General features: G+C 37.9%; 3 protein-coding genes across 3 annotated transcripts; all 3 read left to right on the forward strand.

Moving 5' to 3' along the window:
• Positions 1-5,864: 5,864 nt before the first annotated feature.
• On the forward strand, positions 5,865-8,434 carry LOC110926365 (probable aquaporin NIP5-1). Its single transcript, XM_022170115.2, has 4 exons — positions 5,865-6,651; positions 6,734-7,153; positions 7,833-7,894; positions 7,983-8,434. Exons 1-4 carry the CDS (start codon positions 6,433-6,435, stop codon positions 8,167-8,169), a joined length of 888 nt encoding a protein of 295 aa, XP_022025807.1. The 5' UTR covers positions 5,865-6,432; the 3' UTR covers positions 8,170-8,434.
• An 11,389-nt stretch (positions 8,435-19,823) lies between these two features.
• Positions 19,824-21,835, forward strand: LOC110921506 (probable aquaporin NIP5-1). The gene is made up of 4 exons (XM_022165844.2): positions 19,824-20,707; positions 20,801-21,220; positions 21,324-21,385; positions 21,475-21,835. The coding sequence occupies exons 1-4, from the start codon at positions 20,501-20,503 to the stop codon at positions 21,668-21,670; spliced, it is 885 nt and encodes a 294-aa protein (XP_022021536.1). The 5' UTR covers positions 19,824-20,500; the 3' UTR covers positions 21,671-21,835.
• A 4,105-nt stretch (positions 21,836-25,940) lies between these two features.
• Positions 25,941-26,495, forward strand: LOC110921301 (uncharacterized mitochondrial protein AtMg00810-like). Its single transcript, XM_022165594.1, has one exon. It carries the CDS (start codon positions 25,941-25,943, stop codon positions 26,493-26,495), a length of 555 nt encoding a protein of 184 aa, XP_022021286.1.
• The last annotated feature ends 1,148 nt before the right edge of the window (positions 26,496-27,643 follow it).

Below are 27,643 nucleotides of genomic sequence, written 5' to 3' on the forward strand. Positions count from 1 at the left end.
GATAACTGCAAAAAGAAAGCCATAGTCTGCTATAATTGTGGAGAAACCGGACATTACAAAACAGAATGCCCTAAATTGGTTAACGCCGCAGATAATAAAGGCAAGCAAGCTGAAGGGGCAACTAAGAAGAATGCTCGCGCATTCCAGCTGACCACTCAAGAAGCCGAACTCATACCAGACGTGATAGCGGGTACGTTCTTAGTACATAACGTCTATGCAAAAGTATTATTTGACTCTGGTGCAAACCAAAGTTTCATTAATACTTCATTTTGCCAAGCTCTTAATCTACCTTTAACTACCCTTAGGCAGATTTTTACAGTCGAAACGGCAGATGGAAATTCTGTCAACATAGATAAGGTATTGCAAGAAGGAAAGATAGAACTATTAGGCCATAAGTTTTCTGCAAACCTGTTACCTATGAATTTAGCCGGATTCGATGTAGTATTAGGAATGGATTGGTTAGTCGCCAACCATGCTCGAATCCTGTGTGATAAGAATTCCGTAGAAATCCGTACCCCCACAGGAGAAGTAATCTTAATTATAGGAGATAGACCTCGGAAGCCATTAAAATTCATTTCAGTAATGAAATTGGCTAGTTATTCAAGGAAACAAGAAATGGTGTATATGATTTCTGTAATCATTAACACTAAAAGTAAGGAACTCCAGGACATCCCTATAGTTTCAGAATACCCAGATGTCTTTCCAGAAGAATTACCTGGGTTACCACCAGATAGGGAAGTAGAGTTTAGAATTCATCTAATTCCAGGTACTACACCAATAGCTAAAGCATCTTATCGATTAGCACCTACCGAAATGCTAGAATTGAAAAAGCAATTAGATGAATTACTAAGCAAAGTATTTATACAACCTAGTTCATTCCCTTGGGGTGCACCAGTGTTATTTGTGAAAAAGAAAGATGGATCAATGAGAATGTGTATCGATTATAGGGAATTGAATAAAGTTACAATTAAGAACCGATACCCACTACCTAGGATTGATGATCTTTTTGATCAATTGCAAGGAGCTAGGTATTTCTCTAAGATAGACTTAAGATCTGGATATCACCAGTTGAAAGTACAAGAGGAGGACATACCTAAAACTGCTTTCAGAACTAGGTATGGTCATTATGAGTTTACAGTCATGCCCTTCGGATTAACAAATGCTCCAGCCGCATTTATGGACATGATGAATAGGATCTGTAAACCATACTTGGATAAATTTGTAATCGTATTCATTGACGATATACTTATTTATTCCAAAAGTCAGGAGGAACATTGTGAGCACTTGCATGCACTCTTAACCTTGTTAAGAAAGGAAAAGCTTTATGCCAAATTCTCAAAATGTGAATTCTGGCTGCAGGAAGTACAATTTTTAGGTCATATGTTGAATCACGAAGGAATTCACGTAGATCCTGCTAAAATAGAAGCAATCACAAATTGGAAAGCTCCACGAACGGCTATGGAAGTTAGAAGTTTTCTAAGATTAGCTGGATATTATAGATGATTTATTAAAGACTTCTCTAAGATAGGTGTACCTTTGACTAAGCTAACCTGTAAGGCAGTTAAGTTTGAATGGGGACCTCGACAAGAGGAAGCTTTTAGGATTCTAAAGCACAAATTGACAAATGCTCCAATTTTAGCTTTACCCGAAGGAACTGAAGATTTTGAAGTATACTGTGATGCTTCAAAATTAGGATACGGATGTGTGTTGATGCAACGCAAAAAGGTAATTGCGTATGCCTCTAGACAGTTGAAAAAACACGAAGAAAATTATACGACTCATGACCTAGAATTAGGAGCCATAATTTTTGCCCTTAAAATTTGGAGACATTATCTGTATGGAAGTAAGTTTACCATCTATACGGATCATAAGAGTTTAAGGTATATATTTGGGCAAAAAGAGCTAAACATGAGGCAAAGAAGGTGGATGGAAATCCTAAGTGATTACGACTGTGATATTCAATATCACGAAGGAAAAGCGAACGTAGTCGCAGACGCCTTAAGTCGTAAGTATCATGAAAAGCAAAGACGAGTCCGTGCTCTTAGGTTAAATCTACAATTAGATTTAATGGAACAATTGAAGAAAATTCAGGGAACGGCAATCAAGGACGATGCCGAAGGAATGAAAGGTTACCTAAAGGAACTAGAACAAGGAAAAGATGGAATTTGGAGATTCCATAAGAAACGAATTTGGGTACCTAAACAAGGAGAATTAAGAAATAAGATTTTAGAAGAATCTCATAAATCAAGGTATACTGTACATCTAGGAAATAATAAGATGTACCAAGATTTAAGAAATAATTTTTGGTGGATAGGAATGAAAAAGGATATAGCCGAATACGTATCCAAGTGTTTAACCTGTTCACAAGTTAAAGCCGAATATCAGAAACCTTCAGGACTACTACAACAGTTAGAAATGCCTGTATGGAAATGGGAACTCATAACAATGGACTTTGGTACTAAGTTACCCAAAACCAGAAAAGGTAATGATGCTATTTGGGTAATTGTGGATCGATTAACCAAATCAGCTCATTTTCTACCAATGAAGGAAACCTTTAGCATGGAAAGGTTAGCCAAGTTGTATGTAGATGAAGTAGTATCCTTACATGGAGTCCCACTCTCCATTGTATCGAATAGAGATAGTCGTTTCACTTCCCGTTTCTGGACAAGTTTCCAGGAGGCAATGGGAACTCGACTTAATTTAAGTACTGCATATCATCCTCAAACGGACGGGCAAAGTGAAAGGACGATACAAACAATGGAAGACATGCTCCGAGCATGTGTAATTGATTTTGGTGGTAATTGGGATAGCCATTTGCCATTAATTGAATTCTCCTATAACAATAGTTATCATTCGAGCATCGAAGCTGCTCCATTCGAAGCACTGTATGGACGCAAGTGCAGAACTCCCGTTTGTTGGGCAGAGATAGGAGAAAGTCAGTTATCAGGTCCAGAGATTGTGCAAGAAACCACTGACAAAATAACACAAATCAAGGAAAGATTAAAGACAGCCAGAGATCGCCAGAAAAGTTATGCGGACAATCGCCGCAAGCCGTTAGAATTTCAAGTCGGAGACAAAGTACTTTTGAAAGTATCTCCTTGGAAAGGAGTAGTACGATTTGGTAAGAAAGGGAAACTGAGTCCCAGATATGTTGGACCATTTCCAGTGATCCAACGAATAGGACCAGTAGCTTATCGGTTACAACTACCAGAAGAGTTAGCTGGAGTACATGATGTGTTTCATGTATCCAATCTCAAGAAATGTCTATCAGACGAATCCCTGGTAGTACCTCTTCAAGATATAGAGGTAAATGAAAAGCTGAAATTCGTAGAGAAACCCTTACAAATAGAAGATCGGAAGATTAAGTTTCTCAAACACAAACGACTAGTGCTAGTGAAAGTCAAATGGGAATCCAGGAGAGGACCAGAGTACACTTGGGAACTGGAATCAGAGATGAAGCGAAAGTACCCTCATCTATTTCAGTAAATCTCGAGGACGAGATTTTTCTCAAGGTGGGGAGGATGTAACAACTGCCACTAAAATCAATGATTAGGACAATAATTAGTCAATAAGAAAACCCTAATTGAGACACCCAAGTAATTCTGCATAAGCCCTAAAATTTTCAGAACAATCGGAATCAGGATCAGGGCCCCTAAAACTCGAGGGGGGCAAACCCTAGTGGAATAGTTATCAATTAAAATCGTTGTTTAGATCTGATTGGCCAAAAGTTTTGATTCAGCAAGCCTAGTCCCGAGCCTAGGCAGCCTATAATTCGACTGCTTAGCTTACGGACCGTAAGGGGATCAGGCATACGGTCCGTAAGCGAGTCCCAAAAATTAGTATAAATAGCCGACCTTGGGACTTGAACAGGGAAATGAAAACGACGTAAGAATTCTGTCTGTACATCGAGTTATACTCAAAACAGTTCACAACACACACACACGATCACGAGGTGCTGCCGCAATCAGGGTAATAACTCGATCGCTATTACGATTCAACGTCCGATCGATTATAACTATCCAACGATTGTCCGAGTGCTGCTCAAATTGAGCTTGTACTTTGTTATTCATTGTGATTTCAACTTGAATGTTTGAGTGCTGTTCGAATTCGGACTATGCTCTGTCATTCGTTGTGAATCCATTGGATTGTTAAGTATCGCACTTGATAATAGTTGTGAGGGTTTAATCTCGTGAATTGACGTAACTGCTGAATTAGTTACTAATCCCGTTTGTGTGTGCATTGTTATTTAAATTAGGTTAAAAGGCTAATCAGTAAAGCTTATACTCTGCTCGTAAATCTGCAATGTGAGTCATTCTCTTTTTATCAACTGTTTTACAAAACTCCAAATTATTTTCATAGTTATAATTACAGGGATTAAGTCTTTGTAATCACCATATTACAGCCGGTATGTGGGGTTTTGTATACATTACTTGATAATCTTCAACATTGGGGCAGCCAATGGGTGATATGACCATAATCACAGACACCACTGGACAGGTGGGCCAGTGGGTCGAGTGGTAGAGTACCGTGGGTAGTTGGTTTGATAATCAGAAACATTGTAATCGCTCTTAATACTGTGAATTATAACTAATGTGTCGTTTTAGTAAAATGAATGATTCACTCAGTAGTTCCCCACTGACAAAACCTTTTTCAAACATGTTTCAGGTAATATGTTGTGAGCAAAGAAAGAGAAGTGCCGTGAAGCACTCCCAGCTTAGAAAAGTGACTCAATGTAAATAAATAAAAGAAACATGTTTTGAAAAATAAAGATTTCCCTGGGAAATCACATTATTGTAAAATACGGGAATTTATCCCTAAGTTATGAAACGAGCAGTTTAAATTATTGAAAGATCCTGTTTTAAAAAGACTTCCGCTGTCGCCTAAATTAAATACCACAGGATTCCTGCCCCGCGGCCTCTGAAACGGGTCAAACCGGGTCGGGGGCCGTGACACCATCCGCCACGTAGGCGTCAACTCAGCAAGGGTGGAGGACCATCCCCTTGGAGACTACCCAAGGGTGTGGAGGGGAAGCAATGACTACCCAAGAGAGTTGTACCTTGTGCTGATTTACTTGTACCCTGCAAGGAGAGAGAGAGAGAGAGAGATCAGATTTGTGGGGGCCACCAAAATATAAGCAGCCAATCAACAAGCCCCGTCCCCAACGTCTCTTGGCGGACGAAGGCGCCACGACGGGCCCCTAGGGGGTGGTGTGGGACAGTCCATGACCGGAGGGGGGGGGGGGACGAGCCCCATACCCGATGGTCTAAGACATTTAGTCTAACCTTAAAACTTATTTGGTAACATCTTATGTTTTGTCAAAACCTAAGAATACACTTTTGTATATGTCTACCTCAAATAGGGTGTTCATTAAACTTTTGTCACATCATCCGCGCACAATACATTTGGCTCACGGATCACATAAAGACCTTCATTCCGTTCGTGACCGTTAGTCGCCACGAACGAACTCTAGGCTCTCTCCTAGCAACACCTGCGTTGTTCGTGACCTTTCTTCCTCTCTCTTTCACCTAAACATCACACGGGCAGTATTTTGGGTGCTCTTAGAGCTTGTCTGGTTTTACTTTTCTGTCTTTGCGTTCTATACATGAAAAACGTTCCCTATTTATTCTGTATAACATAGGCTAAAACAAAGAGAATATTTGTAAAAAGAAATATAGAGCTTCCAATAATAGCTTGCCACCACCACCATCAGCTGTGAGACAGTCCAAGGTACCCTACCCACCTGTGATATGAGCATGGATGAAACAGATACGTTGTGTACATAATTCCCCAAAGAGTTGACCTTATTCTCCTCCCCTTTCCCTTTGGGTACACTATAATCCATGACCCACAATTCACTTAATCAAAAACCCCATCAGCCTTTTTTTTTTTTTTTTTTTTTTTGCTTTTTGGTTATTTAAACACTATTCCCAAACCATTTCTTAGTATATAAACATACATTGTCTTCAATCTGAACCACACCTGCTCTCATCTTTCCCTTCCATGATCATATATTCATATAAACAAAATATTCTTTTCAATTCCCTTCACTATTTTTCATACACCCCCAAAAAAATAAAGATATAGAAGTAAATTATATGCTTATAGTTTTGAAACTATTTCTTGCTTTCATCTAGTTCACTTGTTCAATCTGGCTCTCTTCAAATTCTCTCTTCCTTAATTCAACATTTATAAAAATCTTTCTAGCATGTAACTTCTGACAAATCCATCCACTTATTCAGTTAAAACCCAAAAATATATAAAAAAAAGAGAGAGAGATCTTGGTTCGATCTGGCTCGAATTCAGACGATCTTGTAGCGACAACTTTATAAAAACATACAAATTATGTAAGATATCCGCCACTCCCTATTTTCAAAACAAAACCAAAAAAAAAAAAGAAACATTATATTTTGTACCATATATATTTTGTTGAAAATGGAGAGTAAGGACGGGCCAACGCCACCAGTATCAGCTCCCGCAACACCTGGAACGCCTGGAGGTCCATTGTTCACGTCTCTTCATGTCGACTCATTGTCGTATGACCGCAAGTCAATGCCTCGCTGCACATGTCTGCCTGTTGCTGCACCATCTTTCGGCGCACCACACACCTGCTTCACTGATTTCCCTTCTCCCGACATCTCTCTCACCCGAAAGGTACATCCATTTTTTTTTACAATCAAGATTATAATATCATACTTTGCGTTTAATAATATGATTGTGGTTTTCGGGCATGCAGTTAGGAGCGGAATTTGTGGGAACGTTTATACTGATGTTTGCAGCCACAGCAGGACCAATAGTGAATGAAAAATACACAAATTCTGAGACACTAATAGGGAATGCAGCATGTGCAGGGCTTGCAGTGATGATAATAATATTATCAACTGGTCATATTTCAGGAGCCCATTTGAACCCGTCTCTCACGATTGCGTTTGCAGCCTTCCGCCATTTTCCATGGGCCCAGGTCCCGGCCTACATCTTGGCCCAAGTGTCGGCTTCCATATGCGCTTCGTTTGCACTCAAAGGTGTGTTTCACCCGTTTATGTCTGGGGGTGTCACTGTTCCTTCTGTAGGCACTGGCCAAGCCTTTGCCCTTGAGTTCCTCATCGCCTTTAATCTCCTCTTTGTTGTCACTGCTGTTGCTACCGACACTCGCGCTGTAAGTATATATATAACCTACTTTTTGTTTCTTCTTTTTACATATACTTTTTAGAAATTGATATGTTTATATAGGTAGAGGGTCCTGTACATTAATCCAGAAGTGTGAGAAGTGTATTATAACACTATATATAACAGTATATAACACCATATAAACACCGTATAACAATATATAACACCGTATAACACCATATAACACTATATAACAAATATAACACTATAGTTTGTCTGATAGCATGTTTATGATAGATGTATAGTGTTATATATTCTTATATAGTGTTACATAGTGTTACATGGTGCTATATGGTGCTATATGGTGTTACATATTGTTATACGGTGTTTATATGGTGTTATATAGTGTTATAATACACTTCTCACACTTCTGAATAAATGTACACTATCCCTACCCTGCTCATCTATACCTAATAAATAAGTACCTGTGAGCATAAGATCGGTGTTCCTGTTTATCTTTTTTCACCCCTTCGTATTATATTATATTTTCTAAATTTAAAAAATTACTTAAAGTACTAACTTACACGTAATTTTAATCATATGTTATCTCAATATATCGTTTTATAATAACTTAATCTTCATTGCTAACTATTTAATATCGTTTCATTCAACAAGTCTAACACATGGTTTCTTACCTAGTCAGTGTATATATGTTTATATTAATTCAGGTAGGAGAACTGGCAGGTATTGCAGTTGGGGCTACTGTTATGCTCAACATTCTTGTTGCAGGGTAAGTAGTCTTATATATGAACAACCTTAAGCTGGATTATTAATTGCTGAAATGAAAATTAATGATGATTGATTAATCTGTGTGGCAGGCCATCAAGCGGTGGTTCGATGAATCCGGTGCGTACTCTAGGACCAGCAGTTGCAACAGGGAACTACACGGTGCTATGGGTGTACCTACTGGCACCAACACTTGGAGCCTTGGCTGGAGCTGGTGCCTACACATTGGTTAAACTTCAAGGGGGTGAGGGAGAGCGACCACGAAGCTTTCGTCGGTAAATTGGTTATGGGGATGCAGGGAATTATATACAAGAGGCATGTACGATAGCTGCCCTTTTTATTTAAGTTGTGTATTTGGTATAATGTTAATAAGAGGGGATGCGACTGCATGCATGTCCCTTGGAACTGGTGTGGGAATTAAGGGTGATTTGGTGTAGGTGAATGCAAGTGTGTGATGTGAGAATCGAATGTATGTTGTTATAGGGTTGGATGATAATTGTGATGTTCAAAGTTGTGATATATATTTGATGTCTTTATTTTGTAACTCTTACCAACCCAATTTCTTTTATCCGTAACACATATCCTCTTGGCTCGGCACATATACTAATCTAATATTCTAATCTAACTTATAATAAAAGACTCTGAATAATGCCACGTGACATTCTTTCTTTCAACTTCATAAATTTTATTTATATTTGTTTAATAAATTTTTTTTAATATTAATATTAATTAATAACCAATATATAGATATCACTTATTTTTATCCTTATCTTTATCTATAATTAATAAATAACTTTAATTTTACAATTTAGGCCCTTTGTTTTTTTACTTCAACTCAAAGTTTTTCATCTTTTACAATTTAATCCCAACTCTTTTTTATTTTCAATTTTGGTCCACCATACTTTTCATCTTTCAAAAGTTTTTCGTTTCGTTCTAAATTTTGTGAGTTAACGCACCGCAACGTGATGTGGGGTTCAACATTTCTTCGTATATTTTTTTTTTCCGTTTGACTGGCCCGTCGTGTCACATCTATTTTTGTACGTTTGACAAGTTTGTCCAACACGCGGGTCCTGGATGGACTTAGTTATTTTTTTCTATGTTTTACGTTTCGGTTTAATTTCTCAGCAACGAGCGTGCGTGATTCAAAGATTTTACGTCTGCTTTTCGCTCGGCGTTATTTTTTTCCCGTTTTTATTTATTTTGTTTTTACAAGCTTTTCCTGTGTTGGTGGTTGCTGACATTGGTATAGTATTGCTACTACTTAACATAGTTTTATGACAATCACTGCAACGCATGAGCTTAATACTATTACCTTATTAAAGCAAAGTAAACACAAAGAAAATATTATTTTTATGGTTTTTATTAGCATTTGATCCATACTAGGTTCTTTGAACGTAAGACTTGGGTCACATAAAAATAAAATAAGAAGATATGAACATTTTTAATAGTATATACTAGTGGGATATATTCCCCCCCTACGTGGCAGGACTTCTGTTGGCGTTGATTAGGGACGGTTCTTAGAAAGGTTATGGCAGGGCCACGGTCCGGGCAATTTTTTCGGCCGTAGTGCTAATTTTCCACATTTCGATCGAAATTTTTTATATATACTATGTTTGGCCCGGGCTTGCCCGGGCTTTTTTTAGTGCCCGTGTCTTTCGACCCTGGCACATTTAACGGGCAAGATCCGCCACTGGCGTTGATTAAGCTCGTTACACTACCATCATTCGCTATTGCAACCGAAAGAAGAAGAAAAAAACAAATAATAAATAAAGTCGTTATATGCCCAAAAGAATATCGAAACATATTTTACGATGATCTAAAACCATAAAAATGATTACTATTATTGGTTCTGATAATTCGAAACCGAAATCGATGTTATTCGACTAGAATGCTTCGCTTCGTTAGGGTACTGGTGCAGTACTGATACTCGTATAGCCTATGATATATATATATATATACACACACACACACAAAAATAACACTCTATTTTGAATACAACTTCGTAGTCAAGAAAGTTTTTACCAGAATGTCGAAAAAATAAAACATAACTGTATATTTAGTCTTTTAGAAATAGTTAACGAATAGAAGTTACTACACAAAAATTAAATTATAAAGAAAAAGACCTCTACTCACACACCAACTTTCTTTTTTTAATAAGAGTAAACTTCCGTTTTGCTCTCTGTGATTTGGTCACTTTAACGGTTTTCCCCCAAACCTTTAAAAATAGCCATTTTACTCCTTGATGTTTTGGTTTTGTTGCCAGTTTGCTCCATGCGGGGAGCAAAATGGAAAAACAAACAATTTTGATGGAGTTAGAGGCGGGGAGCACACTGGCAAAAAAACCGAAACATCAGGGAGTAAATGGCTATTTTTAAAGGTTTAGAGCAAAACCGTTAAAGTGACCAAACCACAGGGAGCAAAACGGAAGTTTACTCTTTTAACAATAATCTATGTTAGGAAAGGGATATAATAAAATGCATGTTAAAAGCTTAATAAAAAAGGTGATATGTTTCTATATATTTTTTTAATCTTGGATTGAAGTCTTGGGTTGGGGTCAATAATTGGTATCAAAGCTAGCTTAAAGCTTGAACCAAGGCATGTAATTCGAGTTGGGAAGCAGCAAGTCTCGGCTTGATCAAGGTGTATCTGAGAAATCTTTTTTGAAGGTAGTAGGATTTGGGCGAGGCAATGATCTTCAAGGTGTGTTTTTTTTTTCAGGCTGTTCATGTGTCCTAGGCCATTGATTGGCTCTAGGCGGAAAAAGGTAACTAGCTAAAGTAGGGTTTTGGTCAAGAAGGTGATTCAACCAAGCGGGTTTTTAGGTTCATGAGTGCGAAAAAAGGGCAACAAGTAACTTTTCTAGCGATTTCGAAAAAAAGAAGAAGATGTTTATTTCAGGAAAACCGATGTCTTTTGCAATAAAAAATCAAGAAGGTTATCAAGATCAGTTCTTGATAAATTGAAGAAAGCAAGTAGGTAGAAAGTAATCAAGAACATTCGTTGGAAAGAAGGTTGCCAAGAACGTTACTTGAAAGTAGGTAAAAAGATACACTAGAACGTTCCGTGTAAAGAAGGTTGCCAGGTTTGTTTCTTGAAGAAGATAGTAGGTAATCAAGAACTCAATTTTTTAAGAAAGGTAAAAAGGTAGTCAAGAGTCAGTTGTTGAAGAAAGAAAGAAAGTAGTCAAGAGCTAGATCTTGAACAAAGAAGGTAGAAAGAACAACAAATGCATAATAGAATCAGGCTTTGATTCTAGTACGAGAGCAAGAGAATGAGCCACTTCAATGCCCAAAGTTAAGCGAATCGAGCTATACCATGTGGTTGATTTTGATGGAGCAAATCTTGAGGGCATATGGCATTTGGAAGGTAGTACTTGCAGAAGAAGGTGTGGAAATGAATGAAAAGAATGAAGCTACAACCAAGGCAATGATTTTTCAGACATAGTCCAATGATATTTTGATGCAAAATAGCCTAGTCCCAAACTATGAAGGAGGTGTATCGAGCAGACATGTTTAGAAGGCACATTTGCAAACTTTGAGGTCTGAACTTAAAGCCATGAAGATGAAGGAGAATGAGACGGTAGATGCTTTTGTAGGTAATTTATGTGGGGTAAGAGCCAAGTTCAGATTTCTTAGTTCTGTTCATGGTGATCATGAAAAAGCTGTTGAATTGAACACCAAGGAAGGTCTTACCATGCATAACTTCGATTAAACAATATTCTGATATTAACAATATGTTGTTTGAAGATGCATTAGGTAGAATGAAAGCGGTTGAAGAAAGGTTAAGAGCCAGCAGAAAGTAATTAAAGCAAGTTATTGCTGGCAAGTTCAACTGTGTAACAAGTTGATGACGCAAAGAACTAGAATTATAGAAAAGGTCGAGTTGATTGATATGCACCAAATGCAACATATAAAATATATCAAATAAGGTATAAAATCAACCCTTTTTACTACTAATGTTGGAAAATTGCGTTTCTTTGTATACTTTTGATTTTCAGGATTAAAAGAGCTTAAATGTACAAAAAGAACAAACTAACAGCAAAAAACAACATAAATACGAAAGAAGAGAAGTTGATACATCATACCGACCCTCCGAGCTTCACCCTAAGACCAAAAAAAAAAAAAAAAACAAATCAGAAGAAAAGCACGGGGTTGTGCCACCAAGGCATGGGGCTGTGCCCCACTCCAAATTGCATGAATAAAAAGACAAACAGAAGCAGACAAAAGACACGGGGACGTGTCCCATGGACACGGGCCATGGTCAACTCCTAGATATGCAGAATCTTGCATAGTAAAGCAAGTACAAGGACCACGGGGTCGTGCTTTTGACACACGGGGCCGTGTGAGCATACGGATTGACACGACTCATTAAATGAAGATAGAGAATAAGGTGGAATGGGGCCATGTGAACAGTCTGTTTCCAGCTATAAATAGAGGTGTTTGGTTCAATTGCAATTCATCCCTTGGCAAACCGCTTCTCTCACATCTGCCACCACTCCACCACCAAAATACCACCATCATCCACCACATTCTTCCATCATCCATCCTTAGAATATGTGTAGTAGTCTCGGGATCCAAGATTGATTGTAAGTGTTTTTATCAAACAAAGGTCATGCTTGGCTAATTTCTTACATCACTTGGTGAAGACAAGTCTTTTATGTATTACTTTTGATTTCCAAGCTTTGGTTAGCTTTTTAATTGGGTATGTATTAATGACTTTATTAACTAGTTTTTTATATTGAAAGTGAACTTTATTATATCATCTCTTCATGTTTTGTTGATTCACTTATTCGTGTCTTTACGGTCAATATAAAGCGGGCTAACTGCATGGAAGAGGGTTTGAAGTGTGGTTTGGGTAAAGTTCTAGCCTTGTTCAGTGTATAGATCCTGCAAGGACTTGATTCAAGATTATTAGGACTTCCCTTGAGGCAAATAGCTTCAAATCGGGGGAAATAAGACGGCTTGAATCCCGTATAAATAAACTACTATTAAAACTTTAAATCGGCTTTGCGGGACTGTATCCCTGCTGACCCAGACCAATATGACCGAGGGTAGCGTTGCCTCCAAAAGTGGGACATGCCACATTTTGCATTAATAACTTACTTAATATTTTTCAATATTCCGTCCTTATGGGACTGTATCCCTGCTGACTCAGGCCAATATGGCTGTGGGTAGCGTTGTCTCCAAAAGAGGGACATGTTACTATAACTAAGATAATCTCTTAAAAAAACCCAAAGTCCGGAAATCATCAAAGGATACGTAAAAGATGAGTTGGAACCAAGTGGTTCTATCTTGTCTATTTGTATCTTTTATTATTTTAGTTTCTTTGTTTATTTTTAATTACTAAAAAATCTTTTCTCAAAATTTGGTTAGATTAGACGTTGACGATATTCCGGTATTAAAAGCTCTTGTGTCCTTGGACGATCTCGGTATCTTACCATCACTATCTACGCCAACGATGGGTGCACTTGACCTAGCGTATTGTAGAGAGTGATAGTGTTATATCGTGTTTATAAATTCAAAGCTTGATAAACGAGTAAAAGTACTTAAAACATATTAAAAATCATACACCCTCCACTCACGTCAGTGCTCAAAGTCGTAGATGTGGAAGAGTTTTTGGTAGAGGAGAAAGAGGTCGTGGATCCAGATATAAGAGTAGCTTTAGGTGCTTTTGAATTTGGCACATTTGATCACTTTGGATATGAGTATACCAAATGAGGGATAAAGAGAAAGAACAAAGGAAGAGGAAGCTCATCTCGCACATGAAGATGGTCTACCATTGTTTTGAAGAAGCATGGACAGGTTTTAAGATTAAGAGAGAATATTGGAAGTTAATTTTGACAAGTTCACTTTTGAAAGAAAGTAAAACATGAAGGGGTGTTCCGTAAAAATTATTTTATAATTTTATTTAGATGTTTGATATGGTATTTCGAATGGTAGAAAATCTAGTCAAATTGAGAACTTGGTTTCCAATCTATAATAGGTTTTCATGTTTTCCAAGGGTTTTGATTAGGTTGTAAATAGGCGGTCTAAAGAAGGTATTTGACGTGCCTAAATTTATGATTGGGTTTAATAGAAAAGTGTCTATCAAGTTTGATCAAAATATCTGTTCATCATCTTATTGTGTTTTGTTCTTGGGTTGATATCTTGAGTCGGGGCCAATACTATAAAAATGACGTACCTAACTGGCAAAATGGATAAAGTTAACCCAGTGGACTAAAATAGCAATGATGAAACCTTTTTGGATTCACAGACGAAAAATGAAACATTTGTACTAAACTGACAAATATGACCCAAACCGCATGAATTAAAATGAAATTTAACTCCAAGTGGTAGATGGAATAATTCTTAAAAGCAGTGATTTCACATGATTACTGGAGCCTAGATGTGGTTTAGTCTTACCTGGATGCGATACCAAATCTGTTTAGTACGTAACTTAGTAGAATCATCAATATACACCGGTCCCAACGCAAATTACAATTGCCTTCCTGACCGTCTAACCATATACTTTTTTTAAGAAAATGGCAATGACCCACTTGAACAAATTAAGAACGATTTTTGCACGTACACCAATGATGTGCTCAACTAGCCATATCATTTTTTTATGTTTTACTTTTGTAGTTTTATGTTAATTTAGTTACACTTTTTTATGTGTTCTTCCTACCCCCTTTGGTATCCTCTTAGTTTATATTATATTGTTTAGTTTAATCAATAATTAAAGAAACACCTACGCCATATTATACTCAAAAGAGAAGGTGATATGCAATAATGTAGCAATTAATTAATACATTATGATACCACCACCACACGTTTATGATATGCACTTTTAGTGATTATTCCATCGTTTGCTTGAAAATAAGCCAAACCATTGAATCCATATAATTTGTATGAATTTCATATATTGTAGGTGGATGATTGACTATGGATGGCAATAATTGTACCAATTTTTAGATGTTGGTGTAATTGACAAAACATGACTCTTGACAAGACTACTTAAAGGAGGGAGAAAACAACAAATCCTATCAAGTCCATAATTAAAGGTCAATGACAAGACTACTTAAAGGAGGGAGAAAACAACAAATCCTATCAAGTCCATAATTAAAGGTCAAGACGCAAGACGCTCACTCAAGCCCGCTCGGGTTGAGTCACATGATCGGATTGTTCTATACGAATATATCCTTATCAGCAATAACCAAGGAGCACACGGGGGTTACAACAAAGACATAATGTACCTATATTAATATTAGTATCATATGTAATAATAATTAAGACCATTACCAACAATTGCGCAGGTTAGAAGGGATGGGGGGCCGTACTTTTCGCTCAGTAGTGTTATATATAGCTTTCATATAGAAATTTTTGGGTATATACGTTTTCGACCCCCCGGCTCTATAGAAATTTTTGGATATATACGTTTTCGACCCCCGGCAGAAATCTCAAGCTTCGCCACTGATTACCAATGGGATGTTGGGACCCAAGGAAGCTTATGTGGCGGTTAAGATGAGACTACGTAAAGATGTTCCATTACTTCTGTTTTTCTGTTATTTTTCTTTTTTTTTTTACTTATAAATTTTTAAAGTTTATAAACATATAGATTCAATAAACTATCTATAGAACGTAATATTGGTAGGGCTTTTGTTACTTTAGGGAGGAAACACTCCAATTGAATGCAGGGACGTGCTTGGAATTTCTTAATTAAAAGAGGATGATGCTGGATGGATGAAGGAAGGTGGGAAGAAAATGCAAAAGGAAATAGTTTATTAAAAGTGTTTGAAACATGATTAAAGGGTGCGTTTATAATCTACGACTAATTCTTTTGGTGATTATTGAATAAGAAAATCAATATAATGTGTTGTATTTCTATAAAAAAAAAAGTTGTGAACCCACTTTCATATTTATATTTCAGAACAATAGTTAGGGGGTATATTCATTATTGGCCACACAAATTAAATAAATCTGAATTATTCAAGAAACCAACAAACAATACTCATTATGTATACTTAGTACTTCAACTTTCAGGTTTTTTTAAAAAAAAAAAAAAAAAATTAAACTTCATTAAAACAAACCTCCGATCCAAACGGTCAAAAGATCAATATAATCTTTCAATTTTCTTAACGTACGAAATTAAAAACTTAAAGCCATAATATTTTATGTTACATAACTAGATTGAATGTTTTAACGTTTCCTTAATCTAATTGTAAAGAAATGGTACATTCTCCTAACAATTTGTTTTTGGAATTTGCAAAATCCCTAAACCTATTTATGTGGAGCTCCCTTGAAGGAAAAGGGTTAGAGCCTTGGAAGAAAAATCATATTTCAAACAAAAAATCTATGTTTTTCCACTGTGGTGTACATTGAAATTTTGTTATAAATTATGTTGTTCTAATTAAACGAAGTTAATAACTTGTGCACAATGTTATAACCATAATAATAAGGGTGTAAGGGGTGCTCACCTAATAGGTGAGTCCCCCATCTTACACGTAACCAACCAGATCAAACCACGTCAACTCCCCTAATACACTCCCCTAATACCCCTTTTTGATGGCGGCACTCCCCTATTAGGGGAGTTGGTTTTTTTTTTTCTAAAATAATGCATGCTTATAAATTAAAAAAAGATTAATAAAAATAAAAATTAAATAAAAGACATTTCATTAAATTAAAAAAAAAAACATTCGAACTAGAAAAAAAAATACATTCAACCTAGAAAAATATAAAAACAAACTACTCCTCGTCCGAATCAACTTCAAGGTGAGACAAATCTAAACTTCCGAGATGCTCAACGAGATCGTGTTTTAGCCTCCAATGCGTGTCTTCGTCAATGAGCTCCGTATAGGCTGTATCATCGAAGACGGGTTCGACTGGAGGATCTTGAATATGAACCGGTGCTATCGCCCTTCCGTCGTCTTTTATAATCATGTTGTGTAAAATAAGGCACGTATACACGATGGACCTTATCTTTCTCACCGTTTTCGAACGCATTGGACGATTTAGTATTCCCCACTTCGATTTTAACACACCAAACGCCCGTTCCACATCTTTTCTTGCGGCCTCGTGTTGCCTCTTGAACTTTTTTCGTTCGGGTCGTGTGGATATGGAAAAGACTTCACAAACACGGACCAGGTATGGTAGATTCCATCAGTAAGATAATACCCGCGTTTGTATAAGTGGTTGTTCACTTGAAATGGACAATTTGGCGCCGTTCCGTTTCGTTGAGCAAGAAATAACGGAGATTGTTGCAGCACGTTGATGTCGTTTTGTGAACCTGCTGGCCCACAAAAAGCATGCCAAATCCACAAATCTTGAGACGCTACCGCTTCTAACATAACCGTCGGGTATTGATGATCGCCTCTCATGTATTGTCCACGCAATTCTGTGGGGCACATTCTCCAGACGAAGTGTGTACAATCCAGACTCCCTAACATACCAGGTAGGTGATGCCTCTGCTCATGAGCCTGATACAATAGCGCGATGTCGTGGCTCGTTGGTCTACGTAGGAATTCACCGCCATACCTTTTACATACCGTCTCGCAGAAATATTCAAGGCACTCACGAGAGGTCCTTTCAGACATATTTAAATACTCGTCCCCCTCGTCTGGTGGGTTACCGGTTGCAAGTTGTTTAATTGCCGAAGTAACCTTTTGCAACGGTGTAAAGCTTTTCTTCATTCTCCCGTCTAAGCCTTCTTGAAACCACTCGTCATACGCTTCCACGTCACTAACAATTTTTAGGAACAAAGACTTGGACATACGAAACCTGTGACGAAAAGTATCTTCACTAAATTTTGGATTTTCATCAAAATAATCGGCCATGAGTGTCTCGTGGCCCCCCACACGATCTCGACGGACATAATTTTTTTTACTAGACGATGCCGTGTCTAGTAGCTCCGCTTGTTGGATGAGATTTTGGAAGAAAACTAAGCTACTATCGCTTGACGATGCATCTCCATCGTCGGGAAAGTCGGGTAGGGTAGAAAGAAACGGAAACTTGGAATCCATTTTGTGTTTGAAAGATTGAGAGGAATGAGAGTTTTGGTGTGGGTTTGAGAGTTGTGAATGTGGTAAAAAAAATGAATTAGATTGGTTAGTATATATTGTTTAAAAAAAATTGAATTTTTTTTTTTTAATAAAATCGACCGTTTACCAACGGTCATATCATCGATCCACGCGCAAAAGCAATCGGTAAGGCCACACCCAAAAGCCACCCCGATTCGGGACCCCGCGGGGATGGCGGCGGTGTTCCCAATCGGGGAAAGGCTTCACCGAACCACTCCCCGAAGACGCCCCGTACACCCTAATAATTTCACATGTTAATAATACGACATGATTGGATTGTAATCCATTTTATTCTCTAAATAGAAAGACCTTAGTGGAAACCATATTTTACTATAAATAGGTCCGCACTATCACATATACAACAAGTAAAATGATTATTTTTAGTATTATAAAGAAAAGTGGATTCAGCTCTCTTATTCACTAGCCTTTTGAATTTAGTTCTACTTTTTGATAGTGGCAATGTTTTACCATAGTAGTTGGGCCTTGGGCGGTCGGTTAATTACATTATTTCTATCTTCCCATGTAACCTTGTATTAATTAATAGAACTTTGACCACGTAATTTAAAATTCTCAAAGACCTCCGTACTTGACATATAAACAAATAAAAATGTTTTACACCTAATTAATCAAATGCCAATAATGTTTTCTAAGAGGAAATATGATAACTTTTTAAAAAAATTAATGGCATACTTTGTTTATAAAACTTAGTAACTTAAAGAAACGTTATGGTTTTATATCACCATCAAACATGGAGACAAAAAATATTCATACTTTAATAGTTTTTGTTGCTACTTGTGAATGATTATTGGAGTTGTTAATAATTCAAATTGTCAACCAAATGAAAAGAGTTCTTAAATAATAAGCAACCATTATCAGGAGAGAGAGTATATATATATATATATATATATATATATATATATATATATATATATATATATATATATATATATATATATATATAGGGTAAGGTTCATGCGAGAACCACCTTATTGCGAGAACCACGAGAACCAATGTGAACACAACCTAAAATAGCTAAAAAACCTAAAAAAACCCTAAAAAAACCTAACCCCCACCCCCCAAAAACCTAAACCCCCCACCCCCCAAAAACCTAAACCCCCCCACCCCCCGCCCCCAAAAAAAAAACCTAACCCCCCCCCCCCAAAAAAAAAAAAAACCTAAACCCCCTCCCCCACCCCCCAAAAACCTAAACCCCCCCTCCCCCATAAACTAAAATGCTAAAAACTAAACCCTCAAAAAACCTAAAAAATCTAAAAAAAAATCAAAAATTTTTTTTTATTTTTTTATGTTCAAATCGCTACTTTTAGTAGCCAAAAAAAAAAATTTTTAAAAAAAAAAATTTAAATTTTTTTTTTTTTTTTGATACTAAAAGTAGCGATTTTTATATAAAAAATAGTAAAAAAATAAAAAAAATTTTTTGAGTGTTTTTTAGATTTTTTTAAGTATTACTGTTTGTGTTCACACTGGTTCTCGCGGTTCTCGCAATAAAGGGTGGTTCCTAACGGATCTTTGTCCTATATATATATATATATATATATATAGGATAAGGATCATGTGAGAAGTGATAGGCTAGTTGAGAAACTTGAGAAGCATTCTGGACCACACATTTTTCTAAGCCTTTCGTAATATACACATATGTATAGTTTAAAATTGACTATATACATATATGTATATTGAGTTATACACATATGTATATAGTCAATTTTAAACTATACATATGTGTATATTACGAAAGGCTTAGAAAAATGTGTGGTCCAGAATGCTTCTCAAGTTTCTCATATAGGGTGGACTTCTCTTAGGATCCCTACCCTATATATATATATATATATATATATATATATATATATATATATATATAATATACATACATACATGCATCCATACACAGGAGTGCTGTGAAATAGTCGAATCTGATTGCATGTGATGTATGCATTGTTACTTAACAATAAATTTAAAGAGTTGACTTCATAATTGTATTTCATATACATTCATTAGCAACCTTCACAAACCATTCAACTCATTTTCGATTCTTCTGTTTCAGCCTTTTGCTTATTTAACTCTCTTTTTTCAGACCATTTTCACTATTTATACATCCTTCATCTTCAACCTGGATCGCTCACTTCGTTTTCTTCCATGATCATACTCTTATAGAAACTCTGTAAGCATTATATATATGATTGTTGTTTCAAAACTGTAAGTTTCTTTGATCTAGTTTCTTGTTTAGCCTGGCTATATTCAAGATTTATCTTCCTTAATTCAACATTTATAAAAATCTACCCAGTATGTAAGTTTAGCCAATCCGTCCATTTCTTTTCTTAAAAACAAAAAAAAAAAAGATTTGAAAAAGGAAGCTTGATTCGATCTGGATCGGATTCAAACAATTGTGTAGCGATACCTTTATAAAAATCTACAAATTATGTAAGGTATTTGTCACTGTTCTTTAGATCGTATCTGAAAAAAGTTCAAAAAAAAAAAAAAAAAAAAAAAAAAAAAAAAAAAAAAAAACTGTATATAGATTTTAGTATAGATATATACTAAGAAATGGAAAATGGGGATGCACCAACGGCGCCGGTGTCAGCACCGGCGACGCCTGGGACACCTGGAGGTCCCTTGTTCACTTCTCTTCATGTGGACTCTCTCTCTTATGACCGAAAGTCAATGCCTCGTGGCAAGTGCACGCCATCATGGGGCGGACCGAACACATGCTTCACGGATTTCCCTACACCGGATATCTCTCTCACCCGAAAGGTATACACGCGTGCGAACACATTGTTTTTGTAAATTTTGTTCTTCTCATGGGCCATGTAGCATTGTAGACTTATTCACAGATTTGGTATGCAGTTGGGAGCCGAATTTGTGGGAACGTTTATATTGATATTTGCCGCAACAGCCGGGCCAATAGTGAATGAAAAATACACAAATTCGGAGACACTAATAGGGAATGCAGCATGTGCAGGGCTTGCAGTGATGATAATAATATTATCAACTGGTCATATCTCAGGAGCCCATTTGAATCCGTCTCTTACGATTGCGTTTGCAGCCTTCCGTCATTTTCCATGGGCCCATGTCCCGGCCTACATCTTGGCCCAAGTGTCGGCTTCCATATGTGCTTCCTTTGCACTCAAAGGCGTGTTTCACCCGTTTATGTCTGGGGGTGTCACGGTTCCTACTGTTAGCACTGGTCAAGCTTTTGCCCTTGAGTTCCTCATCACGTTTAATCTCCTCTTTGTCGTCACAGCTGTTGCTACTGATACTCGCGCTGTACGCATATATAACCTACTTTCATTTTCTATTACTTTTTTATTTTTTTAGAAAGTGTTATGCTCATTGGTATATATATATATATACACATGTGTATATTCAGGTGGGAGAATTGGCAGGTATTGCGGTTGGAGCTACGGTTATGCTCAACATTCTTGTTGCGGGGTAAGTAGTCCTATATACGAACACCCTTAAGCTGGATTAGTAGTTAAAAACTTAAAATGGTAATGATGATTGGTTAATATGTATGGCAGGCCGTCAAGCGCTGGTTCAATGAACCCCGTGCGCACGCTGGGTCCAGCAGTTGCAACAGGGAACTACACGGTGATATGGATATACCTATTGGCACCCACACTTGGAGCCTTGGTTGGAGCCGGTGTCTACACATTGGTCAAACTTCCAACAGCTGAGGGTGAGCAGCCACGTTCAGCTCGAAGCTTCCGTCGTTAAATGCTCTGCTCTTTTGTTTCGTGTGTGGTTTGATGTTAATTATGAGTTACTTGAGATTTGTGTTTTATGGTTTGGCTTTTGTGTTGATTGTTGTAATAAAGAAAAACATGTGTATTGTGAAAGTTTGCTTAAAGTTTATGATATATGTAATCTTTGTTTTGTGAAGGACCACTTGAATTGTTGCATTTATGGACCCTTTTTGGTCCTACATGGTTTGTTGCATCCACGAACCCGTTTAGCCCTGTAGGCTCAACCATTATACTTTTCTTTTTAAAGCGCGTGGAAACATAAAATAACACCGATTGCACGACAATCAGGAGATTTTACACATTGGAAGTCATCTTCAAGAAAACACTGGATGTAATTCCTATAAAACATGTAAGTGATGCAGCCCTCACCTTAAAAACAAAAAAGTAAGCTTACATCTATAAACATATAATCCATTAAAACAACAAACCATGGCTGAACTATAAAACAGAGTTGATGACAATTGTTTCATGCCATTGCCGAGAGCCAGATGGACAAGCTGGAAGATCACTAGCCACTTTTTGGCCCTCCAGTACATATGATGGAGCTGATGATATTGTTTATTTTGATGTACACATTTGTGTATGGACTATTAAGTATTTATCGTCGGTAATATCTTCTGTTCCTTCAAATCCAAAGATGGCATGAAGACATACATCCAGCAGCTGTAACACGTATATGATATCAGAAACTGGTTTTATGTATAGATTGTGTTAGTAACACAAAGTATAGCTGAAAATTTATAGTGAATAGATAAAAACGGCCCATACTACATAATAATCTAAGACTACATATAACATAAACATTAGAAAATTTATAATTATTAAGTCTCCAAAGTCGATCAGTGTCATTATAAATTATAGCAGAAACACACTTTTAGGGGTAACACCAACATTAACTAGTACCTTATGATATGGATCAAATAGCAAACAAGTCATAAGGCCTTGTATCATGTAGATTATGGAGGCCTACCACTATTTGTTCCAGTTAACTGAGAATCAAGGCTTGTAGACAATCTGTGGAGCTACCAGCAACCTGTAAATTATCCATAAAATTCTAAAAGAATTAGTATGAGCAAATAGTCGCTACAACAAAATCAAGTCCAAATAAAAAATTACACAGTCTTGAAGAGATCCTTTTTGCATTTACTAGAACCAAGTGCAGGCAATGTAGAAGTGAAGTATATCATCTGCATAACAGATGCATATGCAACATTCAGTTCCTGTTGATGAGATATGCCCGGTTTGTCATAAGGCGTGTTTGGACTCCTTTGGGGAGCATGCAATGCACTGTAGAGAGCTCCCGAGTTTCAAGTACCGACATGATTTGGTTAGGATGTCCTCTTTGACATATTCAGGCGCGCTGGGATTTCTGCTAAGAACGAGGCATCGGTGAATTTCTTAACTGACCAATTGGAAGGAAGATTTACCCTCAGACCAGCCGACGTTTTGGTTTTTGGACGGACATGAGGAAAACACGCTTGTGTGGATCTAACAGGGGTTCCCCTCTTGTGGGCTTGGGGAGTAGTGCTTTCACGATGGGTCAGGCTGCTTTAAAAGCTGCTTCGGGTAAAGTGACCAAACACGAGAAACCGTGCCTTGACAACCAACACCTGTTTATCCCATTTGCATTTGACACTTTTGGTTTCCTTGCACTAGAGGCTGTGGACCTGCTTAGTCGACCCGGGATCTATAAATGTAATTTTTTAAAGACTTGGTTTTGCTATTAAAAAAGAGGTAACAGCGCAGCTTGTTGTCCGTTTACCTTCTATTTTGATGTAATTTCTTACAGGGGCGGACCTAGAGAGATAGAAGGGGGAACCTTCGTTGCCTCTTAATGCTCCGGTGATGCTTCGACGGTAGTGTAAATTTTGGAAAAATTTGATGTTTTTTCGATTCCGTTACCCCTTTTTATTGAACGTTACCCCTATGTGCATTTTCTAGATCCGCCACTGATTTCTTATAAGTTTAATATATATAATTAGTATTAGAGGGTAACCCTGAATACCACTTGATCAAAATGGAGCTAGAATATTCAGAGAGAATGAAACCATTTTGAGAAGAAAGTACAGTTGCACACTGTCTAATGGCGAAAAGGTTGCAACTTTTAAATAAGTAGAATTAACCATCTACATTAGACCGTGGGGTATGGTGGAACTTGGGTTGAGCCTTGGGTTGGGCATTGGTTGACACGTGGAACGGGAAAAAAAAGCCACGCCCATGGGGTATGGTGGGGCTTGGGTTGGGGGCATGAGTTGACACATGACCATTGAGAGCCCGCCATGTCACCTTGCTAGCCCGCCCCACGCCCGGCTTCAAACCCACGCCAAAGGGGCCACGCCCAAACCCAAGCCCCAAGCCCCAACCCAAGCTCCCGGGGTGATGGCTTGGACGTTTTCCCCCAACCCACGCCCCAACCCACGCCCCAACCCAAGCCCCATACCCCATGTCCTTACTCTTCCTTTAAAGAAGTTATTAAGCACTATTTTGAGGCCTCAAATCTCAATAACATAAACATTATCTCTTAATTCTAGTTCTAACATGCATGTCAATTATCGAATTCAAGCACACAATTATCATCAAATAAGATATCATACATCAAAGATAGAACAGAGTGGAACTCAAACTGGGAAAGGATGTTACATAAAAATGTTGTTGATAATAGGATATATATTAAGCACCGATTATATGTATCAATCTGTAATTATTTGTTCCAAAAATAGTGGAACCCATTGTATTATTTATAGTTATGATTATCAATAGAGAAGGCAAGGAACTTATTCTTTCATGGTATCAGAGCGACGTCTAATACACCATGTCTTTGCAGCCAATGGCATCCTCTACCGCCTCTCATGTCCCTACACGTCCTCCCAAAACGGTAAAGCCGAAAGAAAAATCCGCACAATAAATAACATGGTTCGTACCTTACTTGCCCATGCTTCTCTACCAACCCACTTATGGCATTTTGCCCTCGAAACCGCCACCTACCTTCTCAACATCCTACCTAACTCACATACCAAATCCGCGTCACCAACTGAAATATTATATCAAACTACACCCACATTCGAGCACCTTCGGGTCTTTGGGTGCCTTTGTTACCCTCTTACCCCATCCACTTCCATACATAAACTACAATATCGCTCACAACCATGCGTGTTCCTAGGATATCCCGCCACTCACAACAGGTTGGTATAGACTGTGGGGAAACGTTCAGTCCAGTTGTGAAACTAGCGACAATTCATACCGTTTTGTCCATTGCTTTATCCAAACGGTGGTCGGTTCATCAGTTAGACGTTACTAATGCCTTTCTACATGGGAATTTAAATGAGACGGTTTACATGTACCAGCCTATGGGTTTTAGACATAAACAGTTTCCGGATCACGTGTGTCGTCTCAAGTGTAGGTCCCTTGTCGGAGGATGACGAACCTCAAACCTTGTTATACTAACCCACTAGCGAGTGCGGAATCCAAGCTAGCAAGCAAACCGGGATGAGACAAGTATAAAGCACAAACACACAAGGTTCACCGATTAACACCAATGTATTAATACGTATGAAGGTTTCGGTTACAAGCACAATGTTTACAAATCTAACTTGCAAACTCTCAAGTGTGTGTGTGTGTTTTCGGACAGAATGCTCTCAAGACTCTATCTTTCTGTCTGTCTCTCTATGTGCATCTGAGTGAAACACAACACACTGCATGGGTATTTATACCCAGCCCATGATGTCTGGTCCGAAGGATCCGATAGATGGTCCGAAGGATCATCTATCGATGACAAAGCATTCGAAGGATCAGCAGGGACCTCGAAAGATCACCTTTCGAGATCTATCATTCGAAACATATCTTTCGATGAGATCGAAGGATCCACATTATCCTTCGATCTCTTATCCTTCGACACAGAACATCTTTCAACATTTTACAAACTGTTGTCCAAGTCAAACCGGAGGATGGTTGACTTGGTCAACTTACAACACTAATCAGGACATCGTTTACATCGTGACCGAATACAGACAAAGTACAGACACAAGTGCACCAACATCAAGAAATCTCTCTATGGGCTCAAGCAGGCTCCACAGGCCTAGTACCAAAGATTCACACACTATGTCCTCACTTTGGGTTTTAAACATAGTCGATGCGATGCTTCTCTCTTCACTTTTCATCACGGCAGTGACACAGCCTTCCTACTTCTTTACGTTGACGACATTCTCTTGGTCACATCATCCGACCTTCTTCGCCAACGTTTAATGTCCAGTCTTGCCCATGAATTTGCAATGAAAGATTTGGGCCCTCTCAGCTATTTTTTGGGGATCTCTGTTTCCAGAACTGCCGACTCTATGTTCCTTTCGCAACAATCGTATGCTGCTGACATCATTGCTCGAGCCGGGATGCAATCCTGTAACCCGGTAGCCACGCCAGTTGACACAAATTCGAAGCTTAGTGCTACATCCAGCGAACCATTTCATGACCCCACACTCTATCGTAGTCTTGCTGGGGCTCTTCAATATCTCACATTCACCGGTCCAGATATTACTTACGCAGTACAACAGATTTGCATGCACATGCATGCTCCTCGTATTGACCACTGGAATGCTCTCAAAAGGATCGTCAGGTATGTAAAGGGGTCTGCAACTCTCGGCTTGATGCTCACAGGTTCGTCGTCTCCATCTTTGGTTTCCTATACAGACGCTGATTGGGCCGGCTGTCCCGACACACGTCGTTCAACCAGCGGTTACTGCATTTATTTCAGCGACAACCTTATCTCTTGGTCTTCCAAACGACAGTCCACCATCTCTCGCTGAAGTGCGGAGGCTGAATATCGTGGCGTGGCAAATGTAGTCGCCGAAATTTGCTGGCCACGAAACTTACTGCTTGAACTTCAGTTGCCGTTGTCCCGGGCTACACTCGTGTACTGTGACAATGTTAGTGCCATATATCTGTCAGGTAACCCGGTTCAACACCAGCGAACCAAACATATAGAGCTAGATATACACTTTGTTCGTGAATAAGTTCAGCGGGGTCAAGTACGTGTTCTTCATGTTCCTTCTCGCTACCAAATAGCGGACATCTTTACAAAAGGGTTACCTCGTATCCTATTCGAGGATTTCAGATCCAGTCTCAGCATACGGTCTCCTCCCGCTTCGACTGCGGGGGTATAATAGGATATATATTAAGCACCGATTATATGTATCAATCTGTAATTATTTGTTCCAAAAATAGTGGAACCCATTGTATGATTTAGACTTATGATTATCAATAGAGAAGGCAAGGAACCTATTCTTTCAGTTAACACCTAAATGGAAAAGTTGATTGTTTATTGATGAATAAAAACATGAAAAAATTTTTACCGTATTAATAAACTGGTAAACTATAATATAATTTCTATGAATGCATTAAAGCAACAACTATTTAGAAAACTCAAGATTTTAACTGTAACATTCCTGAGGAATAATTCTAATCTTGTATCGTGTTTCCGACATTGGATATTGTTTGCTACAATTAAGAGGTTATAATGATTCTGTTAGAGTAAACTGCTGCATTAAATCTAATCCAAGTTCAAATTTGTGCAAAGTCAGATCTAGAAATTTAACCGTTTACAATCAAAACAGATTCGAAGCTACAAATTCAACATCAATTTTCAGAAAATCTCCATCTTGTTCTTTCTTGTTATTCGAATATGCAAGAAACACACAGTTAGTGTGTGTTTTAGAGAGAGAAGAACGAGTAGGGAGAGAAAGACTCCGAAAAATTCCGATGAGTTTTCTTGGTGTAAGTGTTTTTCTGGTGAACTGACTTCCGAAAGCGAATTTAGCATTCAAAAGTGAAACTAGATCCATTTCAAGCGAATTTGTTTCAGAGATTCACGCGAATTTATTTGCATAAGCGAATTTACCTGTTCTTTTTTGTTTTGATGCGTTTGTATTTGGTCGACTTAATCGGAGTATGTTTT

The sequence above is a fragment of the Helianthus annuus genome, chromosome 17, assembly GCF_002127325.2.
Source record: "Helianthus annuus cultivar XRQ/B chromosome 17, HanXRQr2.0-SUNRISE, whole genome shotgun sequence".
Lineage (NCBI taxonomy): Eukaryota > Viridiplantae > Streptophyta > Magnoliopsida > Asterales > Asteraceae > Helianthus > Helianthus annuus.